At 45.1% G+C, this 27,063-nt stretch overlaps 1 protein-coding gene across 1 annotated transcript in view; it reads left to right on the top strand.

Annotated features, from left to right (window-relative positions):
* Positions 1-27,063, top strand: part of LOC128692938 (uncharacterized) — a 114,326-nt gene that overhangs the window by 71,944 nt on the left and 15,319 nt on the right. The window contains exons 2-3 of the mRNA XM_070091991.1: positions 21,663-21,781; positions 25,322-25,503. Coding sequence (XP_069948092.1) covers positions 21,663-21,781; positions 25,322-25,503 — 301 coding nt within the window. The remainder of the gene's footprint in view (positions 1-21,662; positions 21,782-25,321; positions 25,504-27,063) is intronic.

Raw genomic sequence — 27,063 nt, 5'->3', positions numbered from 1 at the left:
CGTGTTTCTTTACACCTGTTGTCTATATTCACCCATCACTAAAATGGGTACCTGGGTGTTAGTCGACTGGTGTGGGTCGCATCCTGGGACACTGACCTAATTTGCCCGAAATGCTCAGCCAAACAAGGGGGCTTTCTACATAGTAGTATGTCAGTGATGTCAGCTAGGCTTGTATTACATGTACTTGTAGTAAATAAAGATATTATAAGGGAACCTCTAAGTCCTAATTAGAGCAAGAGTCCTTCACTAGCGTCAAGGGATACCCTTGAAGAGAGAGTCCTTCACTAGCGTCAAGGGATACCCTTGAAGGGAGAGTCCTTCACTAGCGTCAAGGGATACCCTTGAAGGGAGAGTCCTTCACTAGCGTCAAGGGATACCCTTGAAGAGAGAGTCCTTCACTAGCGTCAAGGGATACCCTTGAAGAGAGAGTCCTTCACTAGCGTCAAGGGATACCCTTGAAGGGAGAGTGTGTGCTGGGACAGGAAGTGGGAGAAAGCGGCCCAAGTGCAACACGCTGGCACAAATTAATTAAGACGCATCTAGTGGCTACTGGCGCCCCCTCACTCGTTAGATGGGTGTCCTCCAGTCAGTCTGTTGGAGAGTGTACTCGTCTATTTATGGGTGCTGGGGTCGATTCATAGCTCCTGGCCCCGCCTCTTCACTGATCGCTACTAGGTCCTTTATCTCCCTACTGTGTGTGTGTGTGTGTGTGTGTGTGTTTTCAAAATAATATCTTTTATTACAAAGTTTTTCATTTATATTTGGCTTTGCAATTTTCCTCTCAGGTGAAGCACTAGTCAATTCTTCCTTGGAATCTTAGTCTTATTTTACATAATGTATCTCGTTTATCTTCATAAATCTGTGTACGTCCTTCTTCAGGTTTACCTGCTTCTTCGGTATCGTTTTCCTTCTTGTGCACCTGAAGAGTCTACCTGCAGGGTATTCCGGGGATCAACGCCCCCGGAGGCCCGGTCCAGGACCAGGCCTCCTAGTGCATCAGGGCCTGAGCAACTAGGCTGTTACTGTTGGCCGCACGTAGTCCAACGTACTTTGACTTCTGACATCGCCTAAGCTACTTTTTTTCTTTCTTTAAAATGTTTATCTGCCTGTCTACTCGGGTTTCTAATTTTCCGTAGTGAAATGATCATTAATTTTAATATGTTCTCTTGTTCCTTAGTTTAGCTTTCTTTTTTTTTTTTACTTTCAGTTTAGCTTTAGTGCATCTCTTGCTGCATGAGGGGATCTCCACTTATTTTTCAATTCCTTCTTTCCCTTGCAGGAACAGACTCTACTAATAAATACTTGTGTGTGTGTGTCAGTGATTCGTATATCGTGTAGGTAGTCTATCCAGTATGCATATCCACTAAATATACGATTTTTTTTCAAGATTGATGGACTGAATACATGGACTCCAGGCTGAGGGATTGATTACCTCAAGCTCCTTCTCATTTTTCATCATTCATCCCCGTACCGGACTGAGGACGCCACTTATTGACGAAACGTTTCACCAATAAATTCCCTAATGTTGTAAATACACGATAGAAAGACCAGCATCTCATAGTTTCCGTTTTTATATTACGACATTCCGGTCAACTTCCCGTCCTCTAAGAATCCCACTTTTATCGAATACTCAAAACATTATTAGATACTCAGTGGCTCCTGAGGGAACACTGTAGTTCACTACAATTATGTCTGACTCACTTAGGGTGAATGCAAGTCCAGGGTGGCAGGCTCATCATCTACCCTCAGTCTCGCCAATTTCTTAACATGTTGACTCGTAAAGTTGCATCTGGTTATCTCTGGTAGTTATGCCTTCCATGTGGTCCTCCGTGGGGGTCCCAGTGCTAAGTCTCCCAACAGCCTGACAGCGACCGGACAGCGATTAGAGGAGGGATGATTGAGTTGCCTCCGTATCAATTGACAGTGAAACTACACAGAAGCAAGTAATTTCAGGCAAACTTACTTGCCTCTGTAACAACCTTTGTTTACTTATGTTTGCTTGTCTCTATATTTGTAAACTTGTTTGTGTGCGTACGCGTGCTTCTTTTCACGTGTGTGTGTGTGTGTGTGTGTGTGTGTGTGTGTGTGTGTGTGTGTGTGTGTGTGTGTGTGTGTGTGTGTATGTGTGTGTGTGTGTGTGTGTGTGTGTGTGTGTGTGTGTGTGTGTGTGTGTGTACATGGCCTTGCGAATTTTCACAGCCACTGTTGGCCGCTGTCATGTATATAGTTGTGTATATTGCATTGGGTGTAGTTACAAATGCAAATGCTTGTACTGATACGTGTGGGAATACTTGTGCGTCATGTATCAAAAGTGGACTAGCCAGAGCGTGCTAGAATCGTGGGAGGTCGTGGTTGCATGTTAGAGTATGAAATCTGGACGAGTGAGAGCGGTGTGCGAGAGTTCAAGGGTAGTCATATGTAAGGTAGAGTCACGCGTAAAATATTACCACGAACCTTCCACAAGGCTTGTGTCTCAAGTGCCAGTACCTTAGGTTCATATCAGAAGGACCTGGGTTCGATCCCTGCAAAGGAGGATATGCTGGGCATGCCGATTTACACCTTTACACCTGCTGTCCCTGTTCACCTAACAGTAAGGAGGTACCTGGGTGTTAGCTAAGTGTTGTGGGTTGCTTTCTGGGGAAGACGGTGAAGGAACCCCAGTGGAAATAAGCTAGACAGAAGCTCTCTTGGGTCATTAACCCCGTGGGTACAGAACCTCACCCCCTCCTTCAGAGTGCAGACACTGTACTTCTCAACTCCAGGACTTGAGTCCGGGTAACCGGTTTCCCCTGAATCCCGTCATTAATGGTATACACACATTTAAGATTAGTATTCTTGTACTACCTCTGTAACTCCTTCATATGCTGTTCCTGTTACCATCACTGTCTCACACCCTCACCCCCTTTACTCACCATCACCCCTTCTCTCATCCTCACCCTCACTTCAGCCTCCCTCATGGTCAGGGGGAGGCTATGCCTACCCTCCCTGCCCTACAACCGTAGCAAGGAGTCCCGCCCCCCTCCCCCTGTTTCCACAACAACAGTGCCTACCTGTGCATTACATCATCTCACCAAATCGGTTCCTTCCCTCCACCACAAACCCCTCTCTTCTTTCAACCCCTCCCCCTCCCCCCTCCCCCTCCTCCTTTCTCTCCCAAACGACTCTTTCCGTCCTAGATCCATCATTGGAGGGAGGTGGAGCGGAGGAGCTGCCTTCATGTCTGTGAGGGGCTCTTGATCCAAGAAACTGGATATATCCTTCCCTTACATCGAGCCTGATTGCCTCCAATTCCCCCCGGGAGCTAAATGACCCCTACGGGTTTAGCGTTCCCTTATGAATGTAATAATCTGCCCCAGGTACCCCCTCCCCTCCCTACACTAGCCTTTGTATATTTTTCCTGTTGCTGCTCGTATCTCCACCCCCTCCCTGGCCTCCACAACCCCCTCCCTGGCCTCCACAACCCCCTCCCTGGCCTCCACAACCCCCTCCCTGGCCTCCACAACCCCCTCCCTGGCATCTACAACCCCATCCCTGGCCTCCACAACCCCCTCCCTGGACTCCACAACCCCCTCCCTGGCCTCCACAACCCCCTCCCTGACCTTCACACCCCCCTCCCTGGCCTCCACAACCCTCTTCCTGGCCTCCACACCCCCCTCCGTGGCCTCCACAACCCCCTCCCTGGCCTCCACAACCCCTCCCTGGCCTCCACAACCCTCCCTGGCCTCCACACCCCCCTCCCCTCCCTGGCCTCCACACCCCCCCTCCCCTCCCTGGCCTCCACACCCCCCCTCCCCTCCCTGGCCTCCACACCCCCCTCCCATCCCTGGCCTCCACACCCCCTCCCCTCCCTGGCCGCCACACCCCCCTCCCCTCCCTGGCCTCCACACCCCCCTCCCCTCCCTGGCCTCCACACCCCCTCCCCTCCCTGGCCTCCACAACCCTCTCTCCCCTCCCTAGCCTCCACACCCCTCTCTCCCCTCACTGGCCTCCACACCCCTCTCTCCCCTCCCTGGCCTCCACACCACCTCCCCTCCCTGGCCTCCACAACCCTCTCTCCCCTCCCTGGCCTCCACACCCCTCTCTCCCCTCCCTGGCCTCCACACCCCTCTCTCCCCTCCCTGGCCTCCACAACCCCCTCTCTCCTCCCTGGCCTCCACACCCCCTTCCCTCCCTGGCCTCCACACCCCCCTCCCTGGCCTCCACACCCCCTCCCCTCCCTGGCCTCCACAACCCTTTCTCCCCTCCCTTGCCTCCACAACCCTCTCTCCCCTCCCTGGCCTCCACACCCCCTCCCCTCCCTGGCCTCCACACCCCCTCCTCTCCCTGGCCTCCACAACCCTCTCTCCCCTCCCTGGCCTCCACACCCCTCTCCCCTCACTGGCCTCCACACCCCTCTCTCCCCTCCCTGGCCTCCACACCCCCTCCCCTCCCTGGCCTCCACACCCCCTCCCCTCCCTGGCCTCCACACCCCCTCCCCTCCCTGGCCTCCACAACCCTCTCTCCCCTCCCTGGCCTCCACACCCCTCTCCCCTCACTGGCCTCCACACCCCTCTCTCCCCTCCCTGGCCTCCACACCCCTCTCCCCTCACTGGCCTATACACCCCTCTCTCCCCTCCCTGGCCTCCACACCCCCTCCCCTCCCTGGCCTCCACAACCCTCTCTCCCCTCCCTGGCCTCCACACCCCTCTCTCCCCTCCCTGGCCTCCACACCCCTCTCTCCCCTCCCTGGCCTCCACAACCACCTCTCTCCTCCCTGGCCTCCACACCCCCTTCCCTCCCTGGCCTCCACACCCCCCTCCCTGGCCTCCACACCCCCTCCCCTCCCTGGCCTCCACAACCCTTTCTCCCCTCCCCGGCCTCCACAACCCTCTCTCCCCTCCCTGGAGTCCACACCCCTCTCCCCTTCCTGGCCTCCACAACCCCCTCTCCCCTCCCTGGCCTCCACAACCCCCTCTCCCCTCCCTGGCCTCCACAACCCCCCTCCCTCCCTGGCCTCCATACCCCCCTCTCCCCTCCCTGGCCTTCACAACCACCTCTCCCCTCACTGGCCTCCACAACCCTCTCTCCCCTCCCTGGCCTCCACACCCCTCTCTCCCCTTCCTGGCCTCCACAACCCCCTCTCCCCTCCCTGGCCTCTACACCCCCTCCCCTCCCTGGCCTCCACAACCCTCTCTCCCCTCCCTGGCCTCCACACCCCTCTCCCCTCACTGGCCTCCACACCCCTCTCTCCCCTCCCTGGCCTCCACACCCCCTCCCCTCCCTGGCCTCCACAACCCTCTCTCCCCTCCCTGGCCTCCACACCCCTCTGTCCCCTCCCTGGCCTCCACACCCCTCTCCCCCCTCCCTGGCCTCCACAACCCCCCCTCCCCTCCCTGGCCTCCACAACCCTTTCTCCCCTCCCTGGCCTCCACAACCCTCTCTCCCCTCCCTGGCCTCCACACCCCTCTCCCCTTCCTGGCCTCCACAACCCCCTCTCCCCTCCCTGGCCTCCACAACCCCCTCTCCCCTCCCTGGCCTCCACAACCCCCCTCCCTCCCTGGCCTCCAGACCCCCCTCTCCCCTCCCTGGCCTTCACAACCACCTCTCCCCTCACTGGCCTCCACAACCCTCTCTCCCCTCCCTGGCCTCCACACCCCTCTCTCCCCTTCCTGGCCTCCACAACCCCCTCTCCCCTCCCTGGCCTCCACACCCCCTCCCCTCCCTGGCCTCCACAACCCTCTCTCCCCTCCCTGGCCTCCACACCCCTCTCTCCCCTCACTGGCCTCCACACCCCTCTCTCCCCTCCCTGGCCTCCACACCCCCTCCCCTCCCTGGCCTCCACAACCCTCTCTCCCCTCCCTGGCCTCCACACCCCTCTGTCCCCTCCCTGGCCTCCACACCCCTCCCCCCTCCCTGGCCTCCACAACCCCCTCTCCCCTCCCTGGCCTCAACACCCCTCTCTCCCCTCCCTGATCTCCACAACCCCCTCTCCCCTCCCTGGCCTCCACAACTCCTCTCCCCTCCCTGGCCTCCACAACCCCTCTCCCCTCCGTGGCCTTCACAACCCCCTCTCCCCTCCCTAGCCTCCACATCCCCCTCTCCCCTCCCTGGCCTCCACAACCCCTCTCCCCTCCCTGCCCTCCACAACCCCCTCTCCCCTCCCTGGCCTCCACAACCCCCTCTCCCCTCCCTGGCCTCCACAACCCCCTCTCCCCTCCCTGACCTCCACAACCCCCTCTCCCCTTCCTGATCTCCACAACCCCCTCTCCCCTCCCTGGCCTCCACAACCCTCTCTCCCCTCCCTGGCCTCCACAACCCCCTCTCGCCTCCCTGCGCTCCACAAACCCCTCTCCCCTCCCTGGCCTCCACAATCCCCTCTTCCCTCCCTGGCCTCCACAACTCCTCTCCCCTCCCTGGCCTCCACTACCCCCTCTCCCCTCCCTGGCCTCCGAAACCCCCTCTCCCCTCCCTGGCCTCCACAATCCCCTCTCCCCTCCCTGGCCTCCACAACCCCCTCTCCCCTCCCTGACCTCCACAACCCCCTCTCTCCTCCCTGATCTCCACAACCCCCTCTCCCCTCCCTGGCTTCCACAACCGCCTCTCCCCTCCCTGGCCTCCACAACCCCTCTCCCATCCGTGGCCTTCACAACCCCCTCTCCCCTCCCTAGCCTCCACATCCCCCTCTCCCCTCCCTGGCCTCCACAACCCCTCTCCCCTCCCTGGCCTCCACAACCCCCTCTCCCCTCCCTGGCCTCCATAACCCCTCTCTGGCCTCTATAACCATTAACCTCCCTGGCCTCCAGAATCCCTACCCTCCCTGGCCTCCAGAACCCCTAACCTCCCCGGCCTCTAAAACTCTCTCTCCCCTCTCTGGCCTCCACAATCTCTTATCCCCTCCCTGGCCTCCATAACCCCCTCTTTCCTACCTGGCCTCCAGAACCCCTCCCTGGCCTCCACAACCCCCTCTCCCCTCCCTGACCTCCACAACCCCCTCTCTCCTCCCTGATCTCCACAACCCCCTCTCCCCTCCCTGGCCTCCACAACCTCCTCTCCCCTCCCTGGCCTCCACAACCCCTCTCCCCTCCCTGGCCTCCACAATCTCCTGTCCCCTCCCTCGCCTCCACAACCCCCTTTCCCCTCTCTGGCTTCCACAACCCCTCCCCTCGCTGGCCTCCATAACCCCTAACCTCCCTGGAGTCCACAATCCCCTGTCCCTCCCTGGTCTCCACAACCCCTTCTCCACTCCCTAGACTCCACAACCCCGTCTCTCCTCCTTGGCCTCCACACCATCCGCTCTCCTCCCTGGCTTCCACAACCCTTTCCCCTCTCCTTGGCCTCCACAACCTCCTCTCTCCTCCCTGGCCTTTATAACCTCCTCTCCCTTATCTGGCCTCCACAACCCCCTCTCCCTTCTCTGGCCTCCACAACTCCCCCCTCCCCTCCTTGGGCTCCATAAACCCCTCTCCCTTCGCTGGCTTCCACAACCCTCTTCTTCCCCTCCCTAGCTTCCACAACCCCCTCCTCCCTTCCCTCGCTTCCACAACCAAACTCCTCCCCTTCCTGGCCTCCGCAATCACCCCTCTCCTTGGTCTCCACAACCCCCTCTTCCCTCCATAGCCTCCACAACCCCGTCGACCCTGCCTAGTCTCCATAACCCCTCGCCCCTTTCTAGCTTCCACAACCCCCCACCCATCCCTAGTCTCCACAACCCCCTCCCTTGCCTCCCCAACCCTCTCCCCTGCATCCACAACCTCTCCTCCCCTCCCTAGCCTCTGTTGAGAAATGGTTTACCAGCTAAGGTTAAAGATTAAATATAGGGGGAACTTAGCTGATAAGACAGCTATCGCCACACAGCCGCCCCTGCAGGCGAGGTCTTGAGAAGCTGTCTCACCCACTTCACAACGGGCTGTAATAGAGCATATTATGTTAACAATAATTTACCCCTAGGGGGTGTTATGTCAGCATATTTCATTCACTGATTGCTGACGAACTTAGGTGTGTGGACTCAAAAGTCTGCACCTCACTGCCGACTATAGGTTGATTACAAACTCCTTGTGACACAAGAACTGCGCAGTCTACGTACTACAAGAAATTTGCAACTCACCTTGCTCTTGTAGTGGGAGCTATGGTGTTCTTTACACCCTCGACAGGTATCGGTGACTTGATAGAAACTGAAGTGTCCTTGGATGTCCATGTCTTCCATAGTCTAGGAATACGCACACTGGTACACTATGTTCCATAAGGTTTGTCTTTATTGTTCACAATCTTATCACTAAAGAAGCTGATCACACTTCCCTGTAAGTGTTTATTGTGTTTTGTGAGACACTTTGTTCACACTAACACATGGATCAGTGTTCTTTGTTGGTGTAACTCCCAGTAGGGTGAAAAGTAATGACCTCACAGCGTCCTACGCCACTGCAGTGCCCCTCGAACATAAAGGAAAAGCTGACCTAGTACTTTTTGCTTCCTTGCCAAACTTCCTCCATGAAGCAAAGCAGAATGCTTGATTCTTGCTGTCTTAAGCATAGACAACAATGTACACTATCTTTACCATGGTAATAAAGTGAGAGCAGGATTTTCCTTAATTTTCCTGCTAAGGTAAGAGATGGACTGTCTTTTATTAAACTACACTTTGTAACACTGGACTCTTGCAAGGAGCGGCGGTCGCTTGACTACGTCACATACTTGTACTGCATCTGGGATCAATTACTTGCTGTAGCAGTAAACAAGATGTTCGCCCCTTCTGAGAGGGCTGGGCCCCTCAGGACTGAAAGGGGCTGAAGGGGGCTGATACCCCCTTCCTGGAGAAAATTTCTCCACAGCCTCCATAATCCCCTTCTCCCCTCCCTAGCCCCCATAACCCTTCATCCTCTCCCTAGCCTCTACAACCCCTTCCTCCCTTCCACAACCCCCTCCTCCCCCTTCCTTCCCTGTATATGAGACTGATCCGTGGCATTGTTTGCAGCTGCAGTGAACACACCTCTCTCCCATGACAGACCTCCTCCCACCCCACTGTCTGCCACATGACCGACCTCCTTCCACCCCCACTGTCTGCCACATGACCGACCTCCTTCCACCCCCACTGTCTGCCACATGACCGACCTCCTTCCACCCCCACTGTCTGCCACATGACCGACCTCCTCCCACCCCCACTGTCTGCCACATGACCGACCTCCTTCCACCCCCACTGTCTGCCACATGACCGACCTCCTTCCACCCCCACTGTCTGCCACATGACCGACCTCCTTCCACCCCCACTGTCTGCCACATGACCGACCTCCTCCCACCCCCACTGTCTGCCACATGACCGACCTCCCCCCACCCCCCACTGTCTAGCACATTACCGACCCCCTCCCGCCCACACAGCCTGCCACATTACCGACCCCCTCCCGCCCACACACTGCCACATGATCTGTCCTTATGTCCCTGGACGACACACACAGCACAAGTAGTAGGTACGACAAAGCCATGAGGAGTAGGGATTAGTACTAAATCACCCCCGCTTCCCCTCCACACAATCCTCATGAGCTGTGAATGGACCCCTGCAACCACAAACAGGTGATAACGCGTTTCCTTAAGACACCTGTTGTCCTTGCTCACCTAACAGTAAATTAGGTACCGGGATGCGACCCACATCAGTCAAGTCGCATCCTGGGGGCCAAACCGGCCCTAATTTGCCCGAAATGCTCTGCATAACAAGGGACTTTCTATACAGCAGTATGTCGCTTATGTCAGCTTGGCCTGTATACCTTGTACATGTAGAAATAAAGATTATATTGTTATTATTATTATTATCAGAGGAGCAGGTAGGAATAACAGGGAAGGAACTACAGTGGATCAAGGAATACTTAACAGGAAGAAAACGAGTACCAAAATGGGCGTATGTGACGCGTGGGTTTCCATAAGTATCAGTACTAGGACCAGTATTGCGTATTTCCTGTGTACGTGAATGACAGGATGTGAAATTAGAAAGAATACAAACACGTGAGAAGCAGGAAAGATTTCAAATGGATCTGGATAGGCTGCAGGTCTGGTCTGACAAGTTGCTGCTAGAATTTAACCCCCAACAAATACCGAGTTGTGAAGATTTGGGATGGGCAAACGAGACAGCAAACGGAGTACAGTTCGGGATGGGGAAAGGTAAAGGCTGCAAACCTCACTAAAGGAGGACCACTGTGCAAGCAGCACTGTACCCAACATATCACCTGAACCCCTTAACAACCGAACAACTGCTTCCAAAAAAATGTGTGTCTGGCATATCTAAGATTAGTTTTCAGAAACTTAAGAAAGGAATCACTCACGACAGACTGTACACCGTGTACGTCAGGCTCATGTCGGAATATGCAGCACCAGTATGGAAACCACACTTTTCCCAGAGTGCAGGAAGTTAGCTTGATGATATAGGAAAGGAGTGACATGAGGAATTGATGAGGTGGATAGGCAGTGTTCGAGAGGCGGGAAACATGAACACGAGGGTACAGCTGGAAAATGAAAACAGTTTAGTTACAAGGATGTTATGAATTATTTCTTTACCTTCAGGGTGGTCAAGAAATGGAATATGTACAGTGGAGTGGCAGAGGCAGGGTCCATACAAAGTTTTAAGAAGAGGTACGCTAAGGCTCTTGAAGCCAAGAGAGTGAACCCAGTAACGGCCAGCGAAGGGTCGAGGTCAAGAGATAAGATTAAACTCCTCCAACCACATATAACAGTAGGGTAGTGCATATACAGCAAGTGTGTACGCAAACACCCTCACACAAAAGGCCAAGTGTGTATCAGAAAGTGCCTTTGACGACCGGTCCCCTCAGGGAAGGTTCCTTGATGTTGGTGAGGGGCTCTTGATTTAGGGAATTGGATCTGTGCTCCAGTTCCCCGAATTAAGCCTGAATGCCTTCCACATTCCCTCCCCAGGCGCTGTATAATCCTACGGGTTTAGCGCTTCCCCTTGATTATAATAATAATTGCCGACCGGTAACTAACAGTGCAACTGGGGTGGATAGGGATAGGGAGCCTTGGGTATATAAGAGAGGGGAGGCTGGGGTGGATTAGATAAGGGAGGCCTGTGGTGGATTAGTGATAAGTCCAGGGGGGTTGATTAGAGGTGGAGCCTTGGGTGGACAAAGAGAAAAGCATAGCCTCCTGCAGCTTCTCTTCATAAGCAACCTCAGTACGTACTACATTTCACTTTAGCTAAAAACTACTGAATGTGTATGTTGACACTGGAGTTAAAACGTGATCATTTCAGTGTTGGTGCAGTTTGTTCCATGGGGTCCCCGTTAGTATTCTGTCCGCGCTTCAAGTTTCTATCACCATCCTGTATTTTTGCATTTATTGACACTACTGTACATAATAAATGGTTAAATTCTCTTAACAGACGACTCTTAACCTAACCTGAATAATGCATATAGAGAAAACTGTATAAAATAGTATGTAAGGAATCAACGTTTGTTTATGAGGGCAAGTTGCTTCTTGCTTGTGGCTTGGGTTGAGGAGAGTAACGGAACTGAGCTCATTGGTGACGGTAGGCTGAGTTCTGTCCACAGTTTCCTGTTTTACTATCATCATTAAATACGCCGCACTTTGCGGATACCATTTACCCAGCACATGGTATGAAAGGCAAACAGATGCCGACAAGCATCAGGTACCAATGGAAATAAGTCACTTAGTCTGACTTATTTGGGTTATCCTAGGTAATTTACAATATATAACAACTTATGTGTACCTGTGTCTAAAGAAATTTACCAGACACAGCAGCGAAATGTGACTCTTATTCAGAGAATACACCAGACAACTTGAAAACCTCCAGAAGACTGGAATTTTCTTATATATTCACTGATGGAGGAAGGGAGAAGGAAGCTTACAAGTCTCCCCGCTTTAGCATTTTATCCTGTTCTGCTGTGGTCTGTATGTTCCTCGTCCTTAACACTACCCAGGATGCCAATAAAATCACTGGAAAATGTGACGGGGTGTACTGCAGGCACTGTCATTATAATTACTAGCAACCCACATGGTCAAAGTATCAAATAAAATATGTCATGGTAGAGTAGTAATATTTAACGTTACGTGAAGTAGCAAAAGCTGTAACAGAAATTATAAAAATAATAGAAAGCACATAAAAAAAGGTACAGTAACAAAAGAAGTTGAATAAAGAGCCGCAGCAACAAAGGTTGTGAAAAAGTATTATTATTATTATTGGGAAAGCACTAAACCTCTATGGATTATATAGCGTCTGTGGAGGGAAGAATGAAAGACATTCAGGCTTAATTCAGGGAAACGGAACACAGAATCTAATTCCACAGATCAAGAGTCCCTCACCAGCATCAAGGAACGTCCCTGGAGGGGAGTGGGAACAGTAGCAATGTGTAACAGTAAGAGGCACCACAGGAGCCAGTCATATCCTGCTCTGGCACTTGTGTTATCTTCAAGTTTGTTATTGTGAAGTGCAGGAGGTGGCAGCGAGTTACCTTCCTTGATTATACTGGGATAAACACGGATGTCCGCCCATACCACCCCTCTCGGCCCTTACACCACCGACATCTTGTTTCACTTCGGGGTATCTACCTGGAGGTTACCTGGAGGTTATTCCGGGGATCAACGCCCCCGCGGCCCGGTCCATGACCAGGCCTCCCGATGGATCGGGGCCTGATCAACTAGGCTGTTACTGCTGGCCGCACGCAGTCCAACGTACGAGCCACAGCCCGGCTGATCCGGCACTGACTTTAGGTATCTGTCCAGCTCTCTCTTGAAGGCAGCCAGGGGTTTATTGGCAATTCCCCTAATGCTTGATGGGAGGCTGTTGAACAGTTTTGGGCCCCGGACACTTATGGTGTTTTCTCTTAGTGTACCAATGGCGCCCCTACTTTTTATTGGGGGCATTTTGCATCGCCTGCCCAGTCTTTTACTTTCGTAGGGAGTGATTTCTGTGTGCAGATTTGGGACTATTCCTTCCAAGATTTTCCAAGTGTAGATTATGATATATCTCTCCCTCCTGCGTTCCAACGAGTACAAGTCAAGTGCTTCCAAGCGTTCCCAGTAGTTAAGGTGCTTGACAGAACTTATACGTGCAGTAAAAGATCTCTGTACACTCTCTAGATCTGCGATTTCACCTGCTTTGAATGGAGATGTTAATGTACAGCAGTATTCCAGCCTAGAGAGAACAAGTGATTTGAAAAGGATCATCATGGGCTTGGCATCTCTCGTTTTGAAAGTTCTCATTATCCATCCTATCATTTTCTTTGCACGTGCGATCGTGGCACTGTTGTGATCCTTGAAAGTGAGATCCTCAGACATTACTACTCCCAGGTCCCTTACATTATTTTTCCGCTCTATTGTATGGCCGGAGTCAGTAGTATACTCTGTTCTAGTTATTATCTCCTCCAGTTTTCCATAACGGAGTAGTTGGAATTTGTCCTCACTGAACATCATATTGTTTACCGTTGCCCACTGGAAAACTTTGTTTATATCTTCTTGGAGGTTAACCGCGTCCTCAGCAGATGACAGCCTCATGCAGATCCTAGTATCATCCGCAAAGGATGATACGGTGCTGTGGTGTATATCTCTGTTTATGTCTGATATGAGGATAAGGAATAAGATGGGGGAGAGTACTGTGCCTTGTGGAACAGAGCTCTTCACTATGGCAGCCTCCGATTTAACTCTATCTAGCCAATATTTGACATAACCATTAAAATATTCTCATATGCAAAGCAAGGTCTTATTCATTATAAATATCTGGAAAACACTGTATTAGTCCCTCAGCATTTTTCACAGGTTCAGAGCTCCTGTAGTGCGGTAAGCACACTAGGTTCAATAAACAGGATATAAATTTGGGTATTGGGCAGTGAAAAATTCCTGATCCAAGAAAATGAAGCTACCCTTCCCTTCCTCGGATCAAATCTAATTACCTTCCATGACCACCACGGGTATAGCGCCTTCCCATTCAATAACAACAACAATAATAATTGACATACGACCTTTTGAGTGCAATTCGCACATGCAGAAACATAAAAAAAAATCCCTTAAATAAGAACTATATACCGTATAAAACTGTTGGAGGCCTAAGTCCCGCGTTCTGTACAACATACTAACTAGGCTTTATATATGCGCTGAGATGGCAAAACATATATCGATTTTAAATAATACAGAATTAGGAGATTCATAATCTTACTTCAGCACCCTTCCACAGTGGAAAAAATACGCCAAATTTCTTGAAAGTGTACCGGAATTTTCACTGGTAAACAAATTAAAATGACACTAGATTAAACAATCGTTTTAGTATTCATATAAAATATATACATGTTAAACTTATAATGTTAAAAGTCGTTAGTTCAGTACCAGGGAAATATACAAAACATTTTTTGTTCGTACCTTAAGCTAAGCTATTTATAGGGGAGGGGGGGTCAATTAAAATTAAAAAAAATTGTACCTAACAAATAAGGATAGATCTGAATAGGTTGTGAAAACATGCTACTATATTTCTATAACCAGCACGAACTGTATCACTATAGTCAATAAGAGTCTTTCACTCCTCCATGGAAGATGTATTAATTTAATATCACATCTCCCAAGAGGTTCTTCCCTAGTAATCCTTAATGGCCCAAGTCAGACTGAAACTGCTTATTTTGTTTCCTAAGTGAGGGTTATTTGGGTATTATTCCAGACACAGTATTGTGCCTTTTATTCTTTCTGAAACTGAATGTCACAGGAATGCAGTTAGGAGCCTAAGTAGATCTACCACTCACTGTGCTAAAATGAATGTAGAAAAGTATATCTACAGAGCAACTTGCAATGTGAACAAATTGACTGAAATGTAGTATCTAGGCCAAGGTAAATTTAGTTACAACTACTTCTGGAAGTTTGGCAGACACATACATGATGATCAAACTAAATGCAAAGCATGTGGTCATCCTTATGACCATTTTACTGAACTACTATGTGCGTAAATGTCTATTTATTGAGGAATATTGATACAGTATAATAACCTATGTGATATGCCAAGACATCTTATTAATAGAAATGAGATACCAAACATATTAAGCATTTTCCGCATTTTCTTGCAAAGATAAGACAATCGTAGCTATAAACAAAGATGTATGTCTTGCAAAATTTTTACGATTTTCTCCTGATTTTTTGTTTTTCTACTCAGCCTGGGTAATTTAGTCTCGGCGGTATACCTGGAGAGGGTTTCGGGGACCAACGCCCCCGCGGCCCGGTCTGTGACCAGGCTTCGCGGTGGATCAGGGCTTGATCAACCAGGCTGTTGCTGCTGGCTGCAGTAAAAAGTGTAAGTTCATTTCCTCCCAAGGACGAAGTGAACTTATACCTTTAAGCACTATCGCGTAATATCACAATAGTTTTTGTTTCAGGCAAGATACGTGTTAAATATATAACGAAGTAATAATTACAAACATGATTAAAATATTCAGACATTAAACAATGGCCAAATCTGAATCTTGATTAATTACTGTACATGCCACCTCATGTTAGTTACAAAATGTTTAAATATTTAGGAGAAAAATCATAAAATGTTAAAAAATAAAGATTTAGTGTTTTTGTTACTGGTGTCATGGCGGAATATTTGTGTCAGGTGTCAGGGACGACTCTCAGCATGATTCACAACCTGAATTATTAATTACCATATACATGATGCACGCGTCACTCGATAAGTCAGGTTAAACATCATAAGGTCAGGTCAGTAACTGAGTCTCAACCTTGACTAGAAGTGGATAAGTTACATCCAAGTGTCTGCACGAAATACCAAGGCATACTAGTGGCCTTCTTTGTAATAAGTGTTTTGTAATATATAATATCTTGTAATATGTAAACCCCACATTGTAATATTAACAGAGAAATAAAGAATCTTAATTTAAAGTTTCCTGCCCTTGAGATGTGTGTACCACATAATACTCAAAATACAACAGACGCCGGTAGACATAACACAAAAATCGTACCTGTTTCCACTCGAAGAACTCATTTTCCAGCTGGTTGATGTCGAGATCCATCACACCGTCCATAAACTGCACTACAAACAGATAATATGGCGTGTAAGGAAGCTGGTAGAGCCTAGAGCAGCGACAGCACTGGTCCTGTCCTCCGCCATGACACACGAGACTCCAACCTCTTAGACTCGTCTCACAAATTCGTGGAATATTTTGGGAATTAAAAATTATTATAATGACCAAAAGCGCCATTACTTTTTTTTTTGTTATTCTTCAGAAGATGCTGAAGCTCTACGGGTCATTCAGCATTGCAAAGAATGAGAATTTAATATTTCGACCTACCACTGAGTCCATCATCTGTAAAATATGACATTGTAATAATATTCTTAATTTATTAACGTTTTAATCTTATTGTTACCACTGCTTAGGCAATGTTAAGCTCTACCTCCCGGCGACTGGGGAGGATTATTATTAGTATTAGTATATTCATGGGGGAGGGAGAGGAGCGCTAAACCCCTACGGGAGGCAGTCAGGCTCGATGTAGGAGGACAAGTTTGGCTTCTTGGATCAAGAGCCTCTCACCAGCAGGAAATATCGTTGAAATCTAGGAAGAAAACGTAACAAATGCTCTCTTGTTTTCCGTATAAAATATGTCTGCTGCAAGTTAATGGTACTTTGCAGTTACGGGAGACGTTCAGGTTCGATCCAAAAAGCAGGAAGGCAGGTTCACTTCCTTGGACCAAGAGCCCTTTCCTGACCGGCAGGGGCAGCAGAGATGTAAGGAAACGTGCCCATACGTTTCGCCCATACCATTACGCACGTTGATTATCCTGTTTGCTGACACATTTCACTTGAGGCAATGAAATCTGTCAATCTTATCGAGAAGACTTCATTTATTTATTTGGAAGAGGTAAATACATAGAGTAAATGTGATTAAACTAATTCTGCATACATGTGTTTTCATATTTGTTAAACTTTATTTGTTAAAAAAAAATATTTATCTGGTAAGCTACTTGATATTTTTGGTCCTTTTATGTGGATTAATAAAATACTAGTCTGTCAAACAACTCATCTGAGCTGTGATTGGATTGACTTGTGTGTCGGCCATGATAATGGGTGGATGTTTTTCTCTAAGGTGGCAGTTTTTCTTCATCATCTGCTCAGAGATACTTGTCTTTGTCGATTGTGACCAGATCTACCTGGAGTCCATTACCTTTGTAATTTGCTCAGCTATCAAAACTTTGGAGTCCAGTCCCTGGACCCATTATGTACCTCTGTAATCTTTTGACTACCGCCCACAGGATGGGTATAGGGTGCATAATAAACATTAAATTAATAACAGGGACTCCAAAGGAAATAAGTCACTTCGTCTGACTTATTTGGGTTATCCTAGGTAATTTACAAATTTATGTAACTGTACTTTTGTGTACCTGTATCTAGATAATCTTAATTAAAGCTGTTCTGGTTAGTGTCCCGCTTTTCTGGGGCTTATGTAAGGGGGTCCACTTGACCTAATTGAGAACTTCAGTTCCTGTTTTTATTTGGTAAGAGGTACTATTGTTTCTTTTCCTTCTCATCACCCAGCTTTGGGTTTTCCGTAGCTGGGTTGGTAGCGCACTCATCTCACAGTGAGGTCCGTGGCACGATACCCGGTACGGGTGGCAACATTAAGACGTGTTTCCTTAAAACACCTGCTGTCCCCGTTCGCCTATCAGTAAAATAGGTACCTAGGTGTTAGTCGACTGACGTGGGTCGCATCCTGAGGACAAAATTTACCTAATTTGCCCGAAATACTCTGAATAACAAGCGGCTTTCAATATAGCAGTATGTCGTTAATGTCAGCTAGGCCTGTATGCCTTGTACATGTACTTGTAGAAATAATAATTATGCTAATAATAATAATAATAATAATAATAATAATAATAATAATAATAATAATAATAATAATAATAATAATAATAATAATAATAATAATATTATTATTATTATTATTATTATTATTATTATTATTATTATTATTATTATTATTATTATTATTATTATTATTATTATTATTATTATTATTATTATTATTATTATTATTATTCAATACATCTTCCTCGTGTATCGGGAAGCAAGGCTCGATAAGGCGAGAGCTGATGTTAGAGGCCCTTAAAGCCTCATGAACACCAAGAACACTGAGGTGGACTTGATCAGTGGCCTTGGTGGTGTGTAGATGTGCATACTCAGACGCCTGGCTCTGCCGGTGTTTAGCTCTGACCTCCACCTGATCTAACTTGGGAATTTCATGCTCTGGTTTCTCTTTCCGGAGGAAACTTTGTTTCCTTTCAAATTTCCCCCATCCCCTCATATTTGAGCAATATTTTCCCAGGAGGCAGGGAAAGCGTAGCTTTACTCCGCCCTTACCAACCCCAACAACAACAGCTGAGATGGTCGCCATGTGGCTGGAATTCCTGATAACTTTTCTATGTCAGGTTGTGGTGGCTGGGGAAAAAGACAGCTGTTAAAATTCAGACAGGCAATATATATTTTTATTGTTTATGTAATATTATTAGAGGTGGCTTGGGAAATGACAGTTGTTAAAATTCAGATAGGCAATATAATTTTTTTATTGATTATGTATATTAGAGGTAATAATGTCGGTGAGGGGCTCGTGATCCAAGGAGTAGGAGGTATCCTGCTTCCTTGGGTCAGCCTGATAACCTCATATTCCACAGGCACTGTGTGACCCCCTTTGGATTTAACACTCGTAATTCAGAATTGTTGCGTTTTTGCTTTCGTGTTAGGGAAAATTATTGGTAAGTTTACTTAGGTACAGGTCCACATAAATACAATTATCATACATAGTAACATACGTAAATTACCTAGAATAACCCCAAAAAAAGTCAGGGACTTATATCCATTGAGAACCTTGATTGTAGAAGAGCTTACAAGTATCAAAGTTTCCTCAACATTTGTTAAATTTAAGAATTTATGACAACTGGCAGTAATTATAAATGGGTTGAATAAAATATAAAATAATTATTGAAGCGGCTGCTCTGGGTATTTTAGAAAGGTATTCAGTAACATTGATGGGAACACTACAGTAGTACTTATTGATCTATGTTAGGCAGGTCCACTTCACACCCACTTATATATCTCTTCAACCTATATTTAAACCTACCCAAAGTTCTTGCCCCAGTGTTGCTTCATGGTAATTTGTTCCACTCACCTACCTGATTGACGAAACCAATACTTCCTGAAATCTTTTGTGAATCTAAATTTGTCCAGCTTGAATTGTTACTGGGAGTCCTGTCTTGGTTAAATATTTCAACGTGGTATTTATATTCATTTTCTTTATTCCTACACTTCAGTTATATCTCCCCTAATTCTGTCTTTTTAGAGTGCAAATTCATTGCATTCAGCCTATCTTCATAGGACAGGTTTCTGTTACATGGGATCCAACAACTTAATTTAGGTTCATTTTAGGTTAGGTTAGGCTACATTATGTTACATTAGACTCCTTTACGGATCTTCCTTGATGCTAGTGAAGGGTTTATGAACCAAAGTCTTGGACTTTTCCTCTACTTCCTTGTATCCAACCTAATTGTCTCAAAGGTCCATAGTCTGGAACAGTGTCACACTGTTACAGACTATGGACCAAACTCATTTTCCAGGCTGAGGGACTGACCACCTCAAAACTATGTCTTTAAGGGTGATGGACTGATTATGTACATCTTATCTCCTTGATACACCTGGTGGTTCACACTTACACTCAATCACTCACCCATTTGACTATAAGCACAGAAATACGAATCTTAATCTTAAAATAATGATTCCTAACTAGTCATAAGTTTGCCTGCGATACTCCAATATAGAAACTATATATTGTGCCAAAACAAAAGCATTCACATTGCTAAACTCACAAACTAGTATTTAGTCACTTAGTATTTAGTCAACTTACTCCATAATTTATAATAATTTAGGGTTAAGAATTAATCTAAGTTTGCCCGAAATGCCTAGCCATGCTAGGTGTCCTAGTGGCCCCCTCTGTAATTAGTATTTTATTACATGTAAACCACACAATAACCAAAATCTGTAAACCCCGCATTGTAATCCTTATAGAGAATAAACTTGATTGATTGATTGATAGTCTTCACATCTCTACTCTGCTAAACTTTTCTGTGTTCAACTGAAGAAGCCTACTGTGTAGGCGAAACATTTCAGAATAAAGATACCAGACTGTTGCGTATGTGTCTTACATATCAACTTGTCAGTATTATATACCATTTTCATATTCATCTTGACTAATAATATCAAAAAACGCACCTATTAAATCCCACATGTTATATCAATTAACTGTCGGTAAGTTATCATGCTTTGATTTCACCACTTCAATTCATCATCTCTATAAAATACAGGTCAGTTATCTATTACAGTTTATTTGTAATTACCAGTTTTTCACTTGCAACATATCTCATTGTGCATATGATTGTAATGAATTACCCAAGTTGTACCGATTAAAATTATGTACTAAATCTAGATATAAGTAGTATGTAGCCTTATGATTAGTTGCCCAAAATTCATTTGTATAATTAGTGGCCTTCTTCTGAACCTTATCATATGAAATTAAAATAGTATTTTAATTAAGTATGTATTTTAATAAGAGGAAACTCAAAATGCTGTATAATAAGTTCAAATGTATAACTATTTTATGGCTCATAATAGATATTTTTTTAATAATTTTAATTGATAATTACGTACTTACTATTTTGTAATTCATAACCACACATGAGTGAATGTTGCCACAAGTAAGAAGCTTCCTGATCAATTTTTAACTGCAAATGGCAACCATGGAAGTTCATTCAATTACAGTGGAAATATGGCACTCAAACTTAATTGGTCCCAGAAGACTGTTCGAGTGCCGATCTGTTTGAATACAGAACAGATTTTTTCCCAAATAATTTTCTTTTTGGTTGGCTGTTATCACTAACCCTCTTAGGCCCCATGGTGACTTATTTATACAAATAATATAAAAAGCACCAAAAAATACAAAGAAACGTGAAATGATTTACAGCGAAGTTCTGGTTGGTCACATTTGTATGATCGACTGCCGAGCAAACGCTTGACTACCAAGCAATTTGTTTACCAAACAAAGCATTCGAATACCGAGGTTCCACTGTATTACAGCTTAAGTGTTATTAATAATGTAACCAAATTTGAGGTAAACAGTATTACACATACTGAATGAATTTGTTCGATATAAAATGTGGGTACTCAGTAAGTATTATTAATAATGCAAAGGCTATCCTTTGTTGTATACAGTACATCTTAGTGTATGTCTAGAAAAAAAAAATTTGAGTTTTATTATTATGGTATTATTACTATTGATATATTATTATTATTATTATTTTTATTTTTATTATTATTACATTCATGGTGAGCACTAAATTCATATGGGGTTATACAGTGCCTGGGGTAATTGATGGGAAGGTTAAATACGAGGAAGGAAATATGTCCAATTCCTTAGATCAAGAATCCCTTACTGGCATTGGGGCACTTCCCTTGGGAGCATTGAACTTAGATATTATACATTATTGGTACATGTATATATTATTACAATATGCTATACACTGGCTTAAATGCATTAAATTTTTCTTAATAATGTACAGTATAACATTAATGAAACCAGGGTGGTCATAAATACAGTAGCTTTATTATTGTCCTGTGATTTTTGTGCATTTTGGGCTTATCAAAGTGTTCTTATTATAGGTGGAGTATGGACCTGAAGGGGGCACAGGAGGCCTTCCTGGCTGTGCTGCAACAAATACCTCAGCCTGAGACACGCAAAGCTTTCCTAGCATGGGTTGATGACACATGGATTAGAGGAGGTAACTAGGTATCCCTGACAAGGTGGGATATCTTGAGTGGTTCAGACTTTTTTTCCCTTCCAGTGTTTACTTCCATGCAGTGACTAGAATGCCTCTCCAGATTGAGCCCAATGCTTCAGGGCACCTGTTTCTTTTTTTTTTTTTTTAACACCCCAGTCATCTCCCACTAAGGCAGGGTGACCTGAAAAAGAAAAAAAAAGTTTTTCTTCATTTTGCATTTAGTAATTTATACAGACAAAGGGGTTACTAGACCTTTTCTCCCATCAGTGCTTCTGTATCATAGTAAATTAAAAGTTAGAATTGTTATTGGGCTGTATAGTTTCCTATTTTCTATTTTAACACTTTGGCCATTTCCCACTGAGGCAGGGTGACCCAAAAAGAAAGAAATAACTTTCATCATCATTCAATACTTTCACCATCACTCATACATAATCACTGTCATAAGAACATAAGAATGGAGGAACACTGCAGAAGGCCTATTGGCCCATACAAGGCAGGTCCTTATCAAAACCATCCCTACCCAAAACTACTCAAGAATTAACTCTCATACCCACGACACCAATCAAACCAAGCCCATCCCACTCGTATATTTGTCAGATCTCTTTGCAGAGGCGCTCAGATGTGACAGTTTAGATGTCCCTCCAAACTGCCAATATCCCAAACCCCTCCATTAAAGTGCAGGCATTGTACAGTGGTACCTTGACTTACGAGTGCCTCAAGTTACGAGTTTTCCGAGTTACAAGCCATCACTCAGTCGATTTTTTGCTTTTAGTTGCAAGCCAAAATCTGAGTTACAAGCAAGCTACAGTTATGCCGCCACTGGTTGGTGCAGTGAACACCACAACATCCACCCAGCATCCTGCGTCTCACTCGTTCAGTTCACGTGGTTACCTCTCTGTGGAAGCATCTCTCTTGTGTTGTGCTTGTGTTATGTACTTTTTGTGCGGTTATTTTGCCAAATTTCTTTTTTTCTAACCATGGGGCCTAAGAAAGTAAGTGCAAAGGACAGTGCTAAGAAGAAGAGGAGGATGATGTCCATTGTATTAAAGCATGAAATCATAGAAAAACACGAGCAAAGTGGGGAGGGTAGTCAACTTGGCAAGGCAGTATGAGCGTAGTACTTCCACGATATGTACCATACTAAAGCAGAAGGAGTCGATAAAGGCTATAACACCAGAAATGTTGGAAATCTTGGAGAGAGTTTCAGAGTTTATTGAAAGGAAGTGCCCAGAAAACTCCTCTGCTTATCTTTTTAAAAACCCATAACAAAGAAATTGGGGTGGTTTTTTTGGGGGATGGAATGGATTAATGGCATTTTAGTTAATTTCAGTGAGAAAAATTGACTTGATATACGAGCAGATTGAGTTACGAGCTTGGTCATGGAATGAATTAAACTCGTAAATCAAGGTACCACTGTACTTCCCATGTCCAGGACTCAAGTCCAGCTAATCAATTTATTCCCTGGACCTCAGCACTGTGAGTCACTTCTCTCACCATTGGTGCAACGGCAACAATTGTTTCCGAGTCCCTTCACAAAATATTACCTTGCTCACACTCCAGCAGCTCGTCAGGTCCCAAAAACCATTCATCTCCATTCACTCCTATCTAACACGCTCACGCAGGCTTGCTGGAAGTCCAACCATCTTTATGCCCTCCCTTCAACCTTTTTGAGGACGACCCCTACCCCACCTTCCTTTCCCTACAGATTTATAGGCTCTCCAAGTCATTCTACTTTGTTCCATCCTTTCTAAATGACCACACCACGTAAACAACCCCTCTATTTGCTAATATAACAACCAAAATTTAAGGATTTACCTTTCTGGAGAGTTAATAAAATGGCAAATCTTCATCAAATTTGCTACACCTTTTTTTTTTTTACCCCCATTATGTTCCAATTGGTCTGAAAAGAGCACAAAAACAAATTCAGATTATGCCAAATTGATACTTTAATATCTCCTAAATGGCTTATGGTATTCTTCTTCAATTTGGTATATTGATGCCATTATCCAATATAAATATACACCTGTTAAAAATAAACTGAAAATAAAACAATGTGATGTAATTAGTATTTATTTTTCTTACATATATGCACTGATCATAACATTTAACCCTCTCACTGTCAAACCCCAAATTTAAAAGTGCTGACAATGTTAGGATTTTTGAAAAATATATTCATTTTTTCTTCTGAAATGGCATTCGTTTTTTTGAAGGTAATGACACCAAAAATACGAAATTTGATGGAAACTTACAGAGTTACAAGGTGCCGAATGACCTAAATTTGTGCTAACCAGGAAAATGGAGATGATGTAGATACACATGTATGCCTTAATTCTAGCACCTTTACCCTTGATATACCTTTGATGAGTTCTGAGTTTTCTGCTGTTTGCCTGGTTAACCAGGCTGTTGCTGCTGGTGGTCTGCTGCCCCATATATCTATCACAGCCAAGTTGATCAACCAGTTAGGACACAGAATAAAAAGAAATTGTGTGCAGGGCATTGAGAGCGCCAGTAAATTCCATTTACGTTTTTTTGCATGTCTTTAATGTTTACATTTGTTTAGTACGATTGAAAAATAACTGGAAGTGAAATATGATGTGAAAACCTAGATATAGATGTAAAACATATGATCACAAAAATAATTAGAAAAACTGAAAAAGTCGTAAAAATTGTTAATGCAGTAACTTCCTCCATGTGGTAACCACTTATGTTGCCGTAAAATGATCACCAGCATCATCTTCATATCTTCATATCTCTGTAAATAATCTGATTTCACTCATCCAGTCTTATAAACACTTCTAAAATCATGGAGAATTTTTTGGTAAGATAAAATATTTTTTTGTTTACACTGTATTTGAAAATTGCCGGCACTAAGGATATGTTTATTTTAGGCCCTTCGGCAATTTAAGGGTTAATACTGTATTACCAATTTTTTTTTTAAATCAGATGCAGAATATTTTAACCTAATCTGATAGTATTTCTTATTTTTGGGGGATTGTTAGCATATCTGAATAGATTTTACTTTTGTGAGATAACTTGAGAGTGGTTCATGTGTATATGTTCAAGTATGGAATCTTTTCGGCTATGGACCACTGGATTATTTTTTGGTCCGAGTGCTCTATAAATGCTGAAACTTCCCTTCTTGGTATTTTAAACAACAGACATTGATCAGAAAGGAAGTTTACACTACTTTCCTCCATCATTACCCTGTGTGCTGGCCTCACCATGTTCATTTACTCACATACATGGCACAAATGAGCCACTTCTGGTTAGATGAGTTACGACAGTTATCATATATGCATCAGATCGAAGAGTATCTATCATAGCTAATGTATTTCTTGCAGTTTTTCAGTGTAGTATAATACAGTACTTTTTATTAAAAATCATTCACTGAACATTTGTTAATCGTGGCTTGCCTATATTTTGGTTTTGCTGTCAATAGTTTTGCATTTTATATTGCATTTTTATGTTAGTAAATGTACATTCACCTGCATCCAAATTTTATTATTTTTTTTATTTCTGCATAGTTTTATTTCTTCACAGTGCCCCCTACCTTGATGGTATGTCCCCCACCATGTCCACCTCCACCGTTGGCACCAGCGTGTACCTCAGATTACAGTTCAGGAGACACCAAATTACGCAAGATTGCTGATGACCTGCGTGAAATCATGCCACTTAATGCCATTTTACCAACTGAACAGATCACCTTCCCGTCTGTAGGAGAGGTACAGTAAAACTGAACATTTGGCTTTTGTTTCCTTACATCTGGAGGTGGTTGAAGAAGTAAAGAGAGTAACTTAGTGAAAGTGAGGACCACAGACTGAAAAATCCTCAACTGCTATAGATAAGATGCAACTTGCTTTGTTTTTAAATTACCTTAGTCTAGCAAAAATTAGCATTATTTTGTCTTACAGGGTGTTTTGTAAAGAATACCATACATAATGGAGGTGAACTTATATGGAGAAAATGAAGCAGAAAATAAAGAGTACTATTTATTTTCGACTTAACTGAGGCCTTTTTTTTTCAGGCCTTGGTTTTAGGCTGAAATATACAGTACATACAATTGCATATTTGGATTGCAACACTTACGGTAAAGGATATGGGAATAAGTCAAAAGTAAATTTAATAAAAGCAGTAAAGAGTTTTCGTGTGGATAGCAAGGTGCAGGTTAGGGTATGTAGGAGTGGATAGCAAGGTGCAGGTTAGGGTATGTAGGAGTGGATAACATGGTGCAGGTTAGGGTATGTAGGAGTGGATAACATGGTGCAGGTTAGGGTATGTAGGAGTGGATAACATGGTGCAGGTTAGGGTATGTATGAGTGGATAGCAAAGTGCAGGTTAGGTTATGTAGGAGTGGATAGCAAGGTGCAGGTTAAGGTATGTAGGAGTGGATAGCAAGGTGTAGGTTAGGGTATGTAGGAGTGGATAGCAAGGTGCAGGTTAGGGTATGTAGGATAGAGGGGGATTATTTCCAGTAAAAGTAGGCCTTAGACAGGGACATGTGAGGTCACCATGGTTGTTTTAACATATGTATAGATAGAACTGTAAAAGAAGTGATAACTAGGATGTTGGGGAGATAAGGGAAATTGAAAGACAGTGAATTTGGTACAGAGTGAGAGTTATCACAGTTGCTCTTTGCAGATGACACAGTTCTTTTGGGAAATTCAGAAGTTGCAAAGGTTGGTAAATGAATTTAGGAAGGTATGTAAAAGAAGGAAATTGAAAGTGAACACAGGAAGGAGCAAGGTGATAAGAGTATCACAAAATATAGTGAGTGAGTGATAGAATATTGGGGAGTGTAGAGGAAGTAAATGTGTTCAGATATATGGGAGCAGATTTATTGGTGGATTATTCTGTGAGATAAGGGAAATGTACCAGAATATAGTGGTACTGTTGTATGGGTGTGAAGTATGGGTTTTGAATGTTCCAGCAAGGAGGAGGCTGGAGGTAGTTGAGATTGTGTGTTTGAGGGCAATGTGTGATGGAAATGTTATGCAGCGAATTTGGAGTTTGGCAATTAGGTGTGGAGTTACCAAACATGTTATACATGGGACTGAGAAGGGGTTGTTGAGGTGGTTTGGACATTTAGAGGGGATGGAGAAAAATAGGATGACTAGAAGGGCGTATGAATCTGGTGTGAAGGGGTAGAGGTCATCCTAGGGAAGGCTGAAGGGTGGGAATAAAGGAGGTTTTGAGTGCTAGGGGCTTGAACATTCATCAGGCTTGTATGAATGTGTTAGATAGGACTGTGTGGAGGCAATAGTTTTTATGATTTGATGGAATGT

The sequence above is a fragment of the Cherax quadricarinatus genome, chromosome 38 (assembly GCF_038502225.1).
Source record: "Cherax quadricarinatus isolate ZL_2023a chromosome 38, ASM3850222v1, whole genome shotgun sequence".
Lineage (NCBI taxonomy): Eukaryota > Metazoa > Arthropoda > Malacostraca > Decapoda > Parastacidae > Cherax > Cherax quadricarinatus.
The sequence above is the reverse complement of the archived record's forward strand: the minus strand, read 5'-3'. Positions and strand labels throughout refer to the sequence as shown.